The sequence below is a fragment of the Oncorhynchus mykiss genome, chromosome 5 (assembly GCF_057628025.1).
Source record: "Oncorhynchus mykiss isolate SJ-2025 chromosome 5, ASM5762802v1, whole genome shotgun sequence".
Classification (NCBI taxonomy): Eukaryota; Metazoa; Chordata; class Actinopteri; order Salmoniformes; family Salmonidae; genus Oncorhynchus; species Oncorhynchus mykiss.
Window position 1 is genome coordinate 42053198 of NC_143026.1, and position 17711 is coordinate 42070908.

Sequence of the window (17711 nt, forward strand, 5' to 3'; positions counted from 1 at the left end):
TAACCATTTGTACATTGTTAAAACACTGTATATATATATATAATATGACATTTGTAATGTCTTTACTGTTTTGAAACCTCTGTATGTGTAATGTTTACTGTTAATTTTTGTTGTTTTTCACTTTATATATTCACTTTGTATGTTGTCTACCTCACTTGCTTTGGCAATGTTAACACATGTTTCTAATGCTAATAAAGCCCTTGAATTGAATTGAATTGAGAGAGAGAGAGAGGTCCCAGGCGGAAGTGATGCGTTAAAGCAGGATATGATTGCTAATAGGTAACTGGGGCTTCAGGGGGTCAGTGAGCACACACACACTGGTGTGTTTGACGAGGTAAAGTCGGCCATCAGGTCTCTCCATAGGCTCAGTAGAAGTGTTCTATAAATAAAGAGCAGGAACAGACGAAGTCATACACAGCCAACACCAGAGCCAAAGTACGGTCCAAACACAGGGTACCACCCGAGGCACCTACCTGGTACCTACCATCCTCTATGGCCATCCCCTGTCCTTCCCCCAGGATGCTGGCTAAACACACCGGTCATACGGCTGACATCCTGACGTGTGTGACGCACAAAGTGTCCCACACACACAGACAGAGAAGGGACACAGTGGGGTAGAGATCTGGCACCTAAACATGCCAGCACTGTTTCTATTCCGAGAGAGGAGAGGAGAGCTAGGGATGTGTGCGAAACGAGAGGATGGAAAACCCAGGGTGACATTCTAAAATAGGTGTTGGGCGGATAGAGGTGAGAGGAGAGGGGGGGACGGAAAGAGGGAGTAGTTGTTCGAGGGTGGTATTTACTCATTCCGCTCCCTCCTCAACACACACCCCTCTCTCCCCCTCCCTCCCTGCAATAGTGATACGGCCATCAGTCTTCATTAGGAAGAGCAGCAGCGGTAACATGCCTGTGATGGATCACTCTGCTAAGCTCCCATTAACAGGTAAGTATTGCTCATAAGCACCTTCTGATTAACAATCAGAGAGAGAGAGAGTGCAACGCATCTCATTAAAAAGGTAAGCATTGCTCATAGAAGCTCTCATCTGCATAGGTATAGGAGGTATTCTGCATCCCAAACTGTGGGGCGAGGGGTAAGGGACTCAGTCCGGCTTTAAACGAACTCTGGAACGTCGTAATAGTAGCATGTACAAGGTGCAATTTGGAAACGAGGTAGTGCATCATCAGTTCCTCTTGTCATGTTAGTCAGTACATACAGTGGCAAGAAAAAGTGTGTGAACCCTTTGGAATTACCTGGATTTCTGCATCAATTGGTCATCAAATTTGACCTGATCTTCATCTAAGTCACAACAATAGACAAACACAGTGACCTTAAACTAATAACACACAAATGATTGTATTTTTCTTGTCTATATTGAATACATAATTTAAACATTGTCAGTCCAAAAGCTAATTGGAGTCAGGAGTCAGCTAACCTGGAGACCAATCAATGAGAGGAGAATGGAGATGTTGGTTAGAGCTGCCTTGCCCTATAAAAAACACTCACAAAATTTGAGCTTGCTATTCACAATTATGATGTGAACCGTGCCTCGAACAAAAGAGATCTCAGAAGACCTCAAATTAAGAATTGTTGACTTGCATAAAGCTGGAAAGGGTTACAAAAGTATCTCTAAAAGCCTTGATGTTCATCAGTCCACGATAAAACAAATTGTCTATAAATTGAGAAAGTTCAGCACTGTTGCTACTCTCCCTAGGAGTAGCTGTTCTGCAAAGATGACTGCAAGAGCACCGTGCAGAACGCTTAATGAGGTTAAGAAGAATCCTAGAGTGTCAGCTAAAGACTTACAGAAATCTCTGGAACATGCTAACATCTCTGTTGACGAGTCTACGATACGTAAAACACTAAACAAGAATGGTGTTCATGGGAGGACACCACAGAAGAAGCCACTACTGTCCAATAGAAACATTGTAGCACGTCTGAAGTTTGCAAAAGTGCACCTGGATGTTCCACAGCGCTACTGGCAAAATATTCTGTGGACAGATGAAACTACAGTTGAGTTGTTTGGAAGAAACACACAACACTATGTGTGGAGAAAAAAATGGCACAGCACACCAACATCAAAACCGCATACTAACTGTAAAGTATGGTGGAGGGAGCATCATGGTTTGGGGCTGTTTTGCTGCCTCAGGGCCTGGACAGCTTGCTATCATCGACAGAAAAATGAATTCCTAAGTTTATCAAGCCATTTTGCAGGGGAATGTTAGGCCAATCTGTCCACCAATTGAAGCTCAATTGAAGTTGGGTGATGCAACAGGACAACAACCCAAAACAAAGAAGTAAATGAACAACAGAATGGCTTCAACAGAAGAAAATACGCCTTCTGGAGTGGCCCAGTCAGAGTCCTGACCTCAACCCGATTGAGATGCTGTGGCATGACCTCAAGAGACAGTTCACATCAGACATCCCAAGAATATTGCTGAACTGAAACAGTTTTGTAAAGAGGAATGGTCCAAAATTCCTCCTGACCGTTGTGCGGGTCTGATCCGCAACTACAGAAAACGTTTGGTTGAGGTTATTGCTTCCAAAGGATGGTCAACCAGTTATTAAATCCAAGGGTTCACATACTTTTTCCACCCTGCACTGTGAATGTTTACACGGTGTGTTCAATAAAGACATGAAAACATATAATTGTTTGTGTGTTATTAGTTTAAACATACTGTGTTTTGTTGTGACTTAAATGAAGATCAGATACAATTGTATGACCAATTTATGCAGAAATCCAGGTATTTCCAAAGGGTTCACATACTTTTTCTTACCACTGTACCTTAGAGAGCTATTTGTCAGAAATGTCCAGATCAACTAGCCCAAGTCAGCTAATATTTTTATTTTATTTAGCTTTTTTAGCCCATCGATATTGTTGTAATTTTTTTGTCACTCAAATATCGCATGAATACACAGACGTGGCAAAATTTATAGAATGTAACATTCTCTCCCCCAACAAGGGGAGTGTGAAGAGTTTGTGTCATGAACAGTACTTGTGCCCATAAAAATACATGTGGGATGTTCCCCAATGCTGGAAGGGAGGACCCTGTTCCGGAATAGTGTCATGCATGGTGTGCTTGGAATGTTGCAGGCAGGCAGGTAGTTGTTGGCCCAGATAGGGGTTCTAGTTCCATAGTCCCAGAGTTCCATGCTGCCAGAGTTGGTTGGGTGTTGCGTTTGTTGTTCTTTGGAGACCATTCCATGGGGCCCAGTATTCCCATGATGCTTTAGGAGCGGCAGGCTTTGACTTGCTCAGCGCTCTGTGGGAACAAATAATCCTCTACAGACACACATTCCCCTTAAGGGAGGCCAATGGGTGACCGTGTGTTTACTAGTTGTCAGTAGCAGCACCCGTGTGTGTGTGTGTGTGTGTGTGTGTGTGTGTGTGTGTGTGTGTGTGTGTGTGTGTGTGTGTGTGTGTGTGTGTGTGTGTGTGTGTGTGTGTGTGTGTGTAATAATGGGGTAATAGATGGGGTCTGTACATCTGATAAGAAGTGAGAGATAAAGTCTAGACTGGGGTACATCTGCTTTCCCCTCTCCCATCCTCCCCTCTGATGAAGGTTAACGGTGAACAGAGTTATGGTGGAGGGATACAGGTCAGGATGAGAGGGATGGAGAGATAGAGAGGAAAACAAACCTTCAGGTCTATGAGATTGATCAAACAGTAGCTTAACAAAAGAGAAAAAACCCTACCACACACACAGCTAAAACACACATACACACACACCTGCTGACTGCAGAGACAAACATTCACCTACCATTATGCAGTGTGTGTGTGTGTTTGCTTTCGCTCTCATCTGTACTTTTCCTCCTGAATCCAGGATGCAGGGGGTAAATTGTGTTGTTTGGGAATTTCAGCCACATTCCACACAGAGTCTGACACAGGGATGGAAAATACCTAGGCAAAACTCCAAAACTCAGAACGAAACAACAGGAAAACTAGACAGGATTTACACACGGGACACAATACCAGAGGAAACTTTTCACCTCCACCTCTATTCAACAGAATAAGATGGCGCTGACGGATGGCGCCTCCCCTCCAGCTCCCACAAAACATTGCGAGTTTCTACTTTTTCTAGTGTTGATCTACATGTTCTTACTCAGTTAGTTTTTGTGCATTACTTCATGCACCCAGGTACAACTATTGGAATATGCATCAATGGGTGCTACGGTCTACCCGACCTTCCCGGAGACGGCGGAACAATGGTCTAGCTGGTCTGACCAATTAGAATCCATGCTCCGAGACTGTTTTGATCACGTGGGCTACAATATGCTCCAGGTCGCTTCTGGGGATAACATCAATGAATACACCAACCCAGTTACCAGATTCATTAACAAAATGCATAGATGACGTGATAGCGACAGTGTCTTTCAAAACATACCCGAATCAAAAACCGTGGATTGATGGCAAACTTGTCAGGGAACTGAAGGAGAGAGATGCTGCTATTAAACACAGCAAGATGACCGGGGAAAATTGTATGGTTAAACAGTATCAATACGACCTGCGCAGATCGATCGAGATGGCGAGACACAAGTACAGGGACAAAGGGGACTGAACTGAATGACTACTGACCCGCAGCACACACTTCTGTCATCATGAAGTGCTTTGAGAGGCCAGTCTAAGACCACATCACTTCCTCCCTCCCCAACACACTCGACCCTCTCCAATCCGCTCTCCTGTACTTCCTGTATACCCTTGACTGTGTGGTCTCTTCCAACTCCATCATCAAGTTTGCTGACAGTAGTAGGCCTGATTACCAACTACGACGAGACGGCCGACAGGGAGGAGGTAGGCACTCTGACGGTGTGGTGCCAGGTAAACAACCTCCCCCACAACATCAGCAAAACAAAAGGAGCTGATTGTGGAGTTCAGGAGGTACCAGGCTAGTAACCATCCTCATCAACGGGTCAGCCATGGAGACACGTCTCTGAGGAGCTGAAATGGTCAAACCACATGCCCACACCCCAATGGACATTAACATGTATCATTGTCAGTTGTAAACATGTATATATTATTATTATTATTATATTATTATTGTATTTTTTGTTTAATTCACACCTAAACTTTTGGAGCTCAGATTTCACTGTACACTGCAACTACAGCTCTGTGCATGTGACTAAATAAAAATCTATCCTGGCAGCCTTTCTTCCTCCCCCTCTCCTTTCCATACCTCTGTTCCCACTCGCTTTTACTGTAATCCCTCCCTCTCATTGGCCTCTCTCTCTTTCATCCTCCCACTTCAACTAGCACTACTGCAGAACCACTACAATACTACAATACTAGCACATACAGTATTTTCTTTGCCACAATCTTATTAAATATTTACCTATCTAAGAAAATACTAAATAGGTCTACATCTCCACCTCTGCCTGTTGGTAATGTATTTCAAACTAACTTGGAGGTCTCGAAAATGCTTCATATTTATGTAGGTTGTCCAGATCTATACTTTTCTGCTATAATGTGAGTGATGCCCCTTTCTGTGTGGTGCAGTTATGCCTCGGTTCACTGCCTATTCCTACTGCAGCTTCAATACAAATTGATCATATGAGGCACAAACAAAAGAGTCTCCATTTGCTCTCTCTGTGTCTGTGTCTGTGTCTGTGTGTGTGTGTGTGTGTGTTCGTTCGGAGGATGCACTCCAGAACATTGATTGGGCAGATAATTATAGCCAGCATTAAATCGGTGCATATACTGTATCTGGTAGGGCCGCGGGGTTCACGTGCACTGCAGTGTGTGAATGTAGGTGTGTGCGTGAGAGAGAGAGGGGAAATGTGTGTATATCACTACTACCATTCTGGTCTTCTGAAACCCTATCCAAACAATAGCCTCATTAAACAAGTCTGTCTAGACGATCTGCATTATCCTATCTACATTCTATTCAGTGTACACTATTATCTAGTCTCCATTCTGTTATGTACATTCTATTCAGTGTACACTATTATCTAGTCTCCATTCTGTTATGTACATTCTATTCAGTGTACACTATTCTCTAGTCTCCATTCTGTTATCTACATTCTATTCAGTATACACTATTCTCTAGTCTCCATTCTGTTATGTACATTCTACTGAGTGTACACTATTCTCTAGTCTCCATTCTGTTATGTACATTATTTTGAGTGTACACTATTCTCTAGTCTCCATTCTGTTATGTACATTCTACTGAGTGTACACTATTCTCTAGTCTCCATTCTGTTATGTACGTTCTACTGAGTGTACACTATTCTCTAGTCTCCATTCTGTTATGTACATTCTACTGAGTGTACACTATTATCTAGTCTCCATTATGTTATGTACATTATTTTGAGTGTACACTATTCTCTAGTCTCCATTCTGTTATGTACATTCTACTGAGTGTACACTATTCTCTAGTCTCCATTTTGTTATGTACATTCTATTCAGTGTACACTATTATCTAGTCTCCATTCTGTTATGTACATTCTACTGAGTGTACACTATTCTATAGTCTCCATTCTGTTATGTACATTATTTTGAGTGTACACAATTCTCTAGTCTCCATTCTGTTATGTACATTCTACTGAGTGTACACTATTCTCTAGTCTCCATTCTGTTATGTACATTCTATTCAGTGTACACTATTCTCTAGTCTCCATTCTGTTATGTACATTCTATTCAGTGTACACTATTCTCTAGTCTCCATTTTGTTATGTACATTCTATTCAGTGTACACTATTATCTAGTCTCCATTCTGTTATGTACGTTCTACTGAGTGTACACTATTCTCTAGTCTCCATTCTGTTATGTACATTCTATTCAGTGTACACTATTATCTAGTCTCCATTCTGTTATGTACATTCTATTCAGTGTACACTATTATCTAGTCTCCATTCTGTTATGTACATTCTACTGAGTGTACACTATTCTCTAGTCTCCATTCTGTTATGTACATTCTACTGAGTGTACACTATTATCTAGTCTCCATTCTGTTATGTACATTATTTTGAGTGTACACTATTCTCTAGTCTCCATTCTGTTATGTACATTCTACTGAGTGTACACTATTCTCTAGTCTCCATTTTGTTATGTACATTCTATTCAGTGTACACTATTATCTAGTCTCCATTCTGTTATGTACATTCTACTGAGTGTACACTATTCTATAGTCTCCATTCTGTTATGTACATTATTTTGAGTGTACACAATTCTCTAGTCTCCATTCTGTTATGTACATTCTACTGAGTGTACACTATTCTCTAGTCTCCATTCTGTTATGTACATTCTATTCAGTGTACACTATTCTCTAGTCTCCATTCTGTTATGTACATTATATTCAGTGTACACTATTCTCTAGTCTCCATTTTGTTATGTACATTCTATTCAGTGTACACTATTATCTAGTCTCCATTCTGTTATGTACGTTCTACTGAGTGTACACTATTCTCTAGTCTCCATTCTGTTATGTACATTCTATTCAGTGTACACTATTATCTAGTCTCCATTCTGTTATGTACATTCTATTCAGTGTACACTATTATCTAGTCTCCATTCTGTTATGTACATTATTTTGAGTGTACACTATTCTCTAGTCTCCATTCTGTTATGTACATTCTACTGAGTGTACACTATTCTCTAGTCTCCATTCTGTTATGTACGTTCTATTCAGTGTACACTATTATCTAGTCTCCATTCTGTTATGTACATTCTATTCAGTGTATTCTATTGTGTGTTCAACACCATCATTTCAAAATCAAACTCCCCCCTCTACCACAGTGGAATTCACCAACAGGCTGGGCCACATCTCTCACATAACAATCAGACACACACTACTAAAGCCTAGCCAACCTCCCCCACTCATACCGTACATATCCCCATAAGGCATTGTCTGGTGTGTGAGCCATAACCGGCTGTATAGAACTCTGCCATATGTACAGGTGTGTGTTATATAGATTCCATATGACAGGCCACACTTCAAAGCACTTGGGTTGGGGGTCAGGGAGCGTGTGTGTGTGTGTGTGTGTGTGTGTGTGTGTGTGTGTGTGTGTGTGTGTGTGTGTGTGTGTGTGCAGACCTCTTAACTGAGGTACTTAGCTGCTAATGAGTGTGAACAGGAGCAGCCATAATGATAGGAAGGGAAAGGTCAACACTGGTCTGACTGAGACACGATGGAGGATATGAACGTGTCATTATTAAACAATGTGACATTGTTCTACCATTATAGCATTATTACTCTGAACATTGGTCTGGCAACTGGAGATCATATCAAGCCTGTTCTGCCATCCTGGTCTTCCTTTACTACTAAACCTTGTCTGGATCAAAACGTTAGCCTTCTGGCACACTGAACATTGGCCTTCTGGCTAACACTACAATGAACATAGGGTTCTGTGTGCCAGTAGCAAAATGGCATTCTAAATAAACGCATGGGTTAAATAAAGGCTGATCTGTGCACAAAAAAAAAGTCATCCTTTAGGTCAGGCTACGAGTCTTAGGTCCAGAAGGAGTCGTCAGAGGTCCTTTCAAGAGGAACAAGGAAGGTAGCTGTAGGAGCTCCAATCTAAACGAGTGCGAGTGTACCGCACTGTAGTCTGGTTTTAGCTAGATGTAGCAGGGGGACATCGATGCCCCGTGTGAGAGTCTGTGGTCTGAAGACGCGAGGTGAGATTTCACTGTGGGGTGACACTCCGCCATCCTCCATGCCAGGACCCGACCACAGCTCCCAGCTCGAACCACTGACCAACAGGATGCACTGAAGCCTCACATGTCAGGATGAAAAGGAACAATGAGGAAGGCTGGGTCTATCTATATCTGCACCAGTGTGCCTTCCTCTTTCCCATGTCTATGAAACATCAGAGGACTACCAGCTATAACAGCTCCGGCTTTGATACTGAGTTCCCCCTAAGTATGCCCTTCATACCTTGCCTGTCGTCTCCTCCCCTCAACCCCATCAGCCCAGTGCCCCTACAGCCTCTACCTCAACAGGCCCATGCCAGATTTAAGTGCCAAGTATTAAATTCTGCACTTCTGTGTACGAAATGTCAGAAATTTCCACGCATGCCTATCCAGGGCCTTCTGGAGGGGTAGCGCACTGGGTTAGTCGGGGTAGAGTCAGGGTAGAGACGGGGTAGAGCCGGCACACACACTCCTTTTAAATGAAGCCACGTCTTCCTCACAGTGAAGCGCTGTAATATAATATTGAATGAGTGATGATAACCTCAGTAATCTCAGTGATGTTCTCATGACGTTAGCCTGGGGTGAACAGAACAGAAAGTAGCTGTAGGCCTGAATAAGTGAGATGTACAGAATAGAAGCTCTAAATAAAGAAGTATCTAACAGAAACACACAAGACAGAGTGGTTTTATTATGAGTCGCCAAACGCACTATTCTTAGCTTGGTGAAGCAGGGAGGGACAGTAGGAGCGGCACAGCTGACTCATTTATCTCACACACACACACACACACCCTCTGCGTCCTCTCCAACTGTACAGACCTGAAAAGAGTTGACGGGTCAAAGCGGCACGGCGGAGGCCCATCATGCCTTTCACCGGCTCATCTCTCTCAGATCAGCACAGAAGAAGGGCGGGAGACAGAAATGAAGTCACTTCAGAGGACAGAGAAACAGCCAGGCAGTTAGGTTCAAGCCTGTAGACCTTGGCCCTGATATGTGGATTCTGGCATTTCTGGGCTTAAAATGGCAGTGTGCTATGCTGCCATGCATGACTAGCGGTGCGTAGGGCCTGCATGGTTATAAAGAGCTCAGCCCACTGACAGAGAAAAGTGTAAATGCTGCTGGGGTTTACACAACAACTAAAAAAACAGGCCCGGCTCCCTGTCTGATGATATGCGAGTGATGTAGACCCAGCCTATCTTATGTCGGACAGCCTTAATGCCAATCATTTCTGGATGAAGTTGCAACCCCAACGTTCCCCTTTCTGGCCCTGTGTCATATCGTCAGAGGCAACGTTGTCGCACGCACGTCGTCATGTAATGCTTGTATCTTTATCTAGCAACATATTCACCTGTAATGTCAGGTCATGTTAAATCTCCAAACAACACTATAGATACTGGTCAATGAAGAACTGAGAGCGAGTCACAGGTACACGCACTTCCCACTAGCCTGCAATCTGTCGACAAAAAATTCACACCGACTTCACTAAGAGTAAAACTTCCCTATAAAACCTCTCTAGAATGTGATAATCATAACCAGAAGACGACATCATCCCCCCCCCCCCCCCCCAAACCACAACGTCTCACTCGAATCCCCCAATGTTCTGACTCAGCAGTAGATGAGTAAGGAGTAGGGGGGAGGAGCTAGAGGCCATATTTCCCATCAATAAGACAGACACTCGCAGCTAATAGGATCAGTGTTGACAAACCCTGGCCTCCTAGAACAGATGGAAACAGACAGAGAGAGAGAGAGTGCGGGAGACGGAGAGCAAGACGGAGTAATGGAGGTAAAGGAGAGGGGGAGGGGTTTAACGCGGCCCTGTGGGGTGTTGTGGGAGGGGCGTCAGAGCTGCTCTACAAGCTGAATAAATGTTGACGAGACATATGCTCAGAGAGGAGGCCAGGATAATGTATTTATAAAAGGGGATAATGAATATCAACTTCTAATAATGAGGTTATAAATGTTTGATCAATGATCTACACCACAGACATTAATAATGTATTTGTGAATAGAAAGACAATGGTGTATTACACGTTTATAATATTTCTAGCCCGTTATTGGAGGATGACAAGATCATGCATAATAATAACCTTGTAGGCCTGTATGAATTAATTGGTTATCAATAGGCTAATAGTTCTCTCTTCATATTCTTTATTTTCCGTCCACTTTCCTTTTCATTTTCTAGATCCGTCTTATCACTGTACTGTGTGTCACATGCCCATATGGAAAAGGCCTCTGGTTGGCCTGCACGTGCTTGCATAGCGAACACACAGACACACGTGTATTTATTCACACAGACACACACTGCAACGTGTCGGTGTTCATAGACTGCTAACAGCAGTGATAGATCTCTGAGAGAGAGAAGCGCCGGGCAGCCATATCCTGTCGGGTGTGTGTGGTGGTGTGTGTGCGGGCGTGCGTCGAGGCAATCGTGTTCATGACATGTTTACTATGGGTTGGCTATCAGATAAGCAGCTTTCCAATCAGCAGGACCTGAGCAGGCCAGATAGGTAGAGCCTCTCCTATGGCCTTGGGATGAACCATACTGCTTGGGACACCTGACAGTGACCGTCAGGGTGTTTAGCGGAGTCATATATACCATAGAATGCAGTATGTCCTTTTTTCATCAAAAAACATGTTAAGGAATAATGTTATAATAATAATATGGTTGTTAAGCAGGCAGTTAACCTAAACATATACTGTGTGTGTTTCCTGTGTAGAGAGGTTGTGTACTGTATACTATACTGTACATATGGATGTGTGCCAAACAGATGTGTAACTGATCTTCTCTCCCAGGTCTGATCACAGCGACCCAGTCTTTTCTTCTCTCCTTCGCTCTCTTCTCCCTTCCCTAGCTGCAGCCCACGAGGGAAGATTGCATCTTTTATTTATCACTTCCTGGCACAATTTCTGCTGTCATTCTCCATTGCTAGCATGCAGATTGAGCACTCTGTGCTATCGTGTGCAAGCTCACACACACAGAGAATATGTTTAGGTTAACTGCCTGCTTAAACACCATATTATTATTACATTATTGGCAGGCAAAATCATATTCCTTAACCTGCATTCTAATACACCTTATTATTTCTTCCACAATAAAGAGTAGAGAGACTAGAGTAGATACTGTAGCTGTGCTTTGCCTATTTATTAATTAGTATTTTATTTAGCATATATACTAGACAAAGACACAGGCCTGCCTGGGCCTATAGTATGTGTTATATAGTCAGCAGCCTGGCGCCCTGTTGGCACTGTGGCTAGGGCACAAAGCCCAGCCAAGCCACTGCGACACGTTCAGAGGGAGGAGGGGACAGAGAAGGATGGATGGCCATGCAGAAAATTACGTTTGCAGATTGCATTACAATTCAGATTAACCACATAGAGTAATGGGATTAGAACGCTGAACGCTTTCCCAGGGCGGGGACGGAGAGCCCTAATGAACTAACTAAGGTGACATATGAGTTGGAATACAGAGGGAGCCCAGCAGGTAGCTTACCGTCAGTCAGGGGGTAAAATACATGGCCATGCGTTCATTTGAGTATATATGCTACGTTTTGGTAGGTAGGGCCTGCTGGTGATTATTACAATTACGTGTCAGTGTTTTCCTGGTGTCAGAACATTTAGTAAAACAACAGTGAAAGAAAGAAACACACTTGACCCAATTAGCTGCAAATTGGTGCATATCAATGTCCATTTAAAAATAGTCTATGTGGCTTTAAATCGCCATTCCTCCCACCCTTTTCCCAAATAGCAGTAAAAATAAATCAAAAGACGCGTTTGTTGTTTGCCTTCCCTTTGGAGGATGACAGGAAGCTGAAAAGACACAAATGAACATGAAAATGGGAACAAAGTACCAATGCTTTCATTCGGAATGCCTCACGGCTGTTTGATATGCGCACTGGGTAAATACGACACCCAGTCAAGGCTGTGTTACGAAAACAACATGAAATACTGCTATTTCGCAGCTACTCAAATAGAAAATGCTTTGAATGCACGACAGGTTGCTGTGTTATTGTTTCACTAAACATATTTCTAGTTATGAAATAGTTTGGCATATATGTAGAAAGAACTGTCAATTCAGCTCTATGTTCTAGCTGGCTTAGCCAGAAAACCTCCCCCATGCCTTTCACTTCGGAAAATAAACACAGTCGACAAGGCTCAGCCCTGAACGTCTTCTCGACACACAGTGCCCAGAAAAGCATCGCCCCTTTCAGTTGAAAGTATATTAAAAAAAACTACTTGAGGCTGGCTAAATGCGTATATGAACCAAATGTTCGAATGCGAGCCAAGTATACGGGCACATTTATTAAATCCCACCGTTTACTTCCGTAATGGTTATTTTTCACCCAAGCAACAACAACAAAAAAAACCCGTCATGCATAAGCAAACACATGTATTATGCTACATAGACATTTGGGATAAATGTATCGGCATAGAACATAGACAACTGTGCATAGGCTAATAATAGCTATTTCTATTGTTAGAGGAATGCATTTTGGTTTTAGTAAAAAAAAAGGAGCCTCGCCAACGTATCCGCGATGTAAAAGCTCCCTTTGTCGCCTCATTCAATCCTTTGTTGAAACCTAATTCAACACACTTCCTTTTTCATTTCTTGGTGCTTTTGAAAAATATTTCAAACTCTGGTTGTTTGCCATGAAAACTCAATAAATAAAATAACGTTATTTTTCATACGCTTGGGTCCATCCACTCACCGACTTGCAATACGTTGTCCACACAGCCGCTCTCCAACAGAGCGATACCTCGTCTGAAAGGCAGCCGCGTCTCATCACTATTTTCCCCGCTAGTTCCACTGTCCTCTCCCCCTGTATTGAACGAAGAATACATGCAGATCTCCCGTTCACTCCTGGGGAACGACCAGTAAACGATCCTTCTCTGTACAGGCTCCGGGATCCGTTCAAAACGCTCCTCTACCCGTTGAAACGGCCACTTCTCGGCCACTTTCCGGGCCGAGATATCCAATAGAGACTCCGGACTCAGGGTTTTGCTCGACCCACCTTGGGCCGCACCCGAACCGCCACATAACGTACCCCCGGCCCGTTGTCCCTGTCTACAATTCGTATTATAACCCGGTCTACAGCAGAGCCGTTTGGCTGGGGGCTGCTGAACGCGCTCCGCCATGATAGCACTGCTTTAACATCAACGGCGGAAGTGAACCTACCATATAAACGGGATAAGGAAGGGAAAATGTTACACTCGAATCGATTGTTTGCCGTGTATGGGCAAATGAACCTTATTTGGGCATGATGGGCGGTCCTTTAGCAGTGTTGTCAAATCCTCTTTGTGTTGACAAATGAAGAAAGGGGCGGGCCTATCCTGCTCTAAAAAAAGGAATGAAACGCGGAATTCCCGAACGTCGGCAAATCCTTTGTGAGGCGGACGGCTCGGACAGGAGCTGAGAGTGGGCTGGGAAAACGTAGCATTTTCGTTCAGGATTTAAAGGCGGTGTAGTGAAATTGTTCGGCGCCCATGGATATTTCCCTCGTGATTGACGTACAGAGAAGGCATTCGTGGCCGCAAAACACGACAAAACGGAGGTGAAGGGGGGGATTAAAGCGGGTGAAGCCGTTGGGCGAAGACAGTGATTGTAACTGTCAGTTGGCCAGGCCTCGTGGAGAGGGGGCGGGCGTGCTTGGAACACAGATACGCCCTCTGTGACGTAGGCTACAGTTCCAAAGGAATGTGGTTATCAGGCCTGAAGGCTGGAAGGAGACGTTCCTTGTTGGGAAACAAAAGCTGTGTATTTGGATCATGGCACAGCTGATGGGGTCTCTCGCCTCCTTTAACCATAATGCATGTTTCTGGGGGGGGGGATTGGAACTTGGCCCTTGACAAGGTTTATAACAGCTTAATTATTAGTGGATACACCTATATAATTACCCTGTGAAGTAGTCCTAGCCATTTGCTTAGGCTACAATATATAACAAATTGATTCTGGAACATGTTTTTGGCCTGTTATCAGTGTATGGAAATTAAGAAAAGGTGAAGAGGGGGAGAGAGGGAAAGTGAGAGAAATGAAAAAGAGGGAAAGGGAGTAGTTTGTGCAGAGAGGGGGGGGCATGGAAAGATGGAAAGGTAGAGAGAGAGAAAGAAGCATGAAAAGAGGGAAGGGTAGAGTGAGAGAGAGATGCAGAGCGGGGTTAATCTAATCTGGTGTGGGAGTCTCAGTGGTGTTCAGTAAAACCCTGCAACCAGGAGCCAGGCTTAATTGATTAGAAAATGTGATGTAACTAATTGCAACTGAAATAGGGAGTGTTGTGATCTTTGGACAATCAATGCAATGTCATTCGGGGCATCAGATTCAGACAAGTCTATTTTTCAGGTTTATTTACGGTTATCTGTAGGTTATTTACTGTATGTTTCACAATGAATATTGACCCATCTGCATATCAGGGCAGGAGAATTCAGCTCTTTCTCCCTCTATCTTAGATCTTATTTTATTTTCAATGGTTTATCTTCAAATGTTTTATTATTTTAATAGTCTTATTCCAATCAACAGCAATGTTACACAAGGACAGATCCCCATGTTACCATTTCTCCCCTTACTGAGATGAGTAATTACACAGGAACAAGACAGACCAAGTCCCCCAGCTGCTGTCACTGGGCCTTAACGGACAGCCCTGCCCTGCCTCTCTACTCCCCTGAAGGCAGGCAGGAATCGACGGTGCAAAAGAGGTAATTTCTCATGGTTAACCTGCAGAAATGCCAAGGCATCTCCCAGTGTGATTCACAGCTCGATAGAGTGTGGAGAGAGCCAGGGGGAACCCAGAAGTGTCCTTCTGTTTTGTCCCCAGGGGTGAAATAAAGTTGTGTTGTACTGAATTGTTTGTGTGTTGGTGACACGGGTCAGCCAAGTGAAAGCCATACAGAAAAGAAAATAAATTTTTAACAAGGGGGACAGCGCATGCATGTTTGTGTGGTTTTGGATATTTAGAAAAGTGTGTGTGTGCTTGGGTCCAACTCGGGCCTCATAAACACCACCATGCGGGTAACTGCTGCCCTAATCAGGATAATTGATCTGAGTATTTCCAGCCAAAACAAACTCATCTGATATTGACAAGTCCTGAAAGCATTTAAATGAAGCAACAGGGAACTTCCTCCGAGCTGGCCACTGATGTGTTGGCAAACCTCTGATCATAGTTCCGGGAAGTAGTTTGGGGGTGCTGCAAAAAAACTGCAGAAAAATAATGCCCGCACTGAAGACGTCTATATTGGTCTTCTAATGCAGGATTAGTAATGGCCCAGTGCACTATTTTTGTGAAAAAATGTCAACTAAATATATTTGGGTGTTTACCAATTTTTTGAACTTGAGTCTGATAATTATCTGAACAAAAGAGTTACTATGATAATACATAAATATGTGCTTGATATGTTTTCCAGTTTCTTGACATACTTTGCTAGTGCAACGTATTTCTATGTGAAAACTGAAAAGTTTATTCTTCTTCCATTTTAGTAGACACTCTTATACAGAGCTACTTCCAGTAGGGAGTGTATACATTTTCATACTGGTACCCTATGGGAATCAAACCCACAACCCTAGCATTGCAAGCACCATGCTCTACCAAATGAGCCACATCATATCATCACAAACCACTTGATGTCTCAATGTATTCAATGACTTTATTGGTCATGGTTTTTCTTCATGGTGATGGAAAGTCTACAGGTACAACCATAGATGACCAGCCTATGTACAGTGCAGTAATGCACATTTTCATGAAGTGTTGTTTTAAGGATGGTAAATTACTACTGCACAAAAAGTGGTTGTTTTCCATGTTATTTGATCAAGAAAAATATTTAATTTGATGTGGATGTTTTGTGTCTGCCCATAACTTTGCATCTTTAAATGTTTGAGGACAGGGTTTTGTTCTTTCTGGATTCCATTAGAATGACAATAACAGAGAAATGGACAGGCAGGGCCATCCTTGGCGTTTTTCCCGCCATAGGCCAGACCCAAAAAAATATGCCCCTGCAAAAATCTTAGTAAGCAAAACGACTTCAGACGTTGAAGTTGGGTTCTGAATGAAAGGTGCACTACTTTTGTGTTATTTAATACATTTTTTGTTTTTATTCAGATTTTTCAGGGAGGGCTGCAGCACCCCTACCTCCCGTGGCTATGCCTCTGATCAGCTTAGTATTGTTTGATTTCTTCATTGTAAGACAGGCAGCCATTAACTGGACTATGTTTGTTTACAGACCCTACTCTGGCTTTTCTGTGTCATCGGCCATTTTGATTCTCTGTTTTGACTTTACTGTTTTATTTCAGCTCTGCTGGTACTTCCTTCAAATAATCGAGTATACCTGGCACAAAATGGTGCATAGTGATGTTTATACAGTAGTTAGTATCATCATCAATGCCCACAGAGCTAGCCTTGTGCTGTGTTGGTGTTGGCATACCTCTGGTATACCTCTGTATGTTTCTTCTCTTATCAGCTTCGTTTTTTTCTCATAAGTCCACCATCAGCTACAATAAAAACCCTTCAAAATTCTTATGTTCCATCTAATGATTTTCCTCTCGTATATGTTAACATCCACTTACAGTTACATTACCAATGCTTGCACACGGCAGTTTCTCCACGCTGGGGGAGTGATATGAGCCTGGTGTCTGAATATTTTCCCATTGTCTCATCTCACCCTGCAGTGACAGGCAGACACAGCCAGGCAGGCTCTGGGATGACTGAGCCTGTTCTCTCAGCATGGGAGGAGCAGTGGGGGGCTGGGGAGAAATATACAGTGATCCCCACATACAGATAAATGCACGTGCGCGCAGACACATGCAAACACACACACACACACTTTATAATAAATGCACAAATACACATATTACGGATATCTTTTCTCAGAAATACAGCCGTTCATGTTTTAAATATGATTCTGTATATTCATGTCATTGTACAGACTCTCAATTTAAATTTTAATAACTAATTATGGTAATGTGGTCCTTACAATCTTTTTTCCACCCTGTATCTTTTCATCAGGCTGAAATCCCATTGAATAAACCATGCCCTGTCCTCTCTTTCTCCCTCCAAGAATCTCACATGCAATGAGAACATGGCTGATATGAATCTGGAAATTCTG

At 43.0% G+C, this 17711-nt stretch overlaps 1 protein-coding gene across 1 annotated transcript in view; it reads right to left on the reverse strand.

The window, feature by feature from the left end:
* Window positions 1–16168, reverse strand: part of LOC110523854 (zinc finger SWIM domain-containing protein 6) — a 49209-nt gene extending 33041 nt beyond the window's left edge. Inside the window, exon 1 of the mRNA XM_036977550.2 lies at window positions 13331–16168. Coding sequence (XP_036833445.1) covers window positions 13331–13757 — 427 coding nt within the window. The 5' untranslated portion in view covers window positions 13758–16168. The remainder of the gene's footprint in view (window positions 1–13330) is intronic.
* Window positions 16169–17711: the final 1543 nt, after the last annotated feature.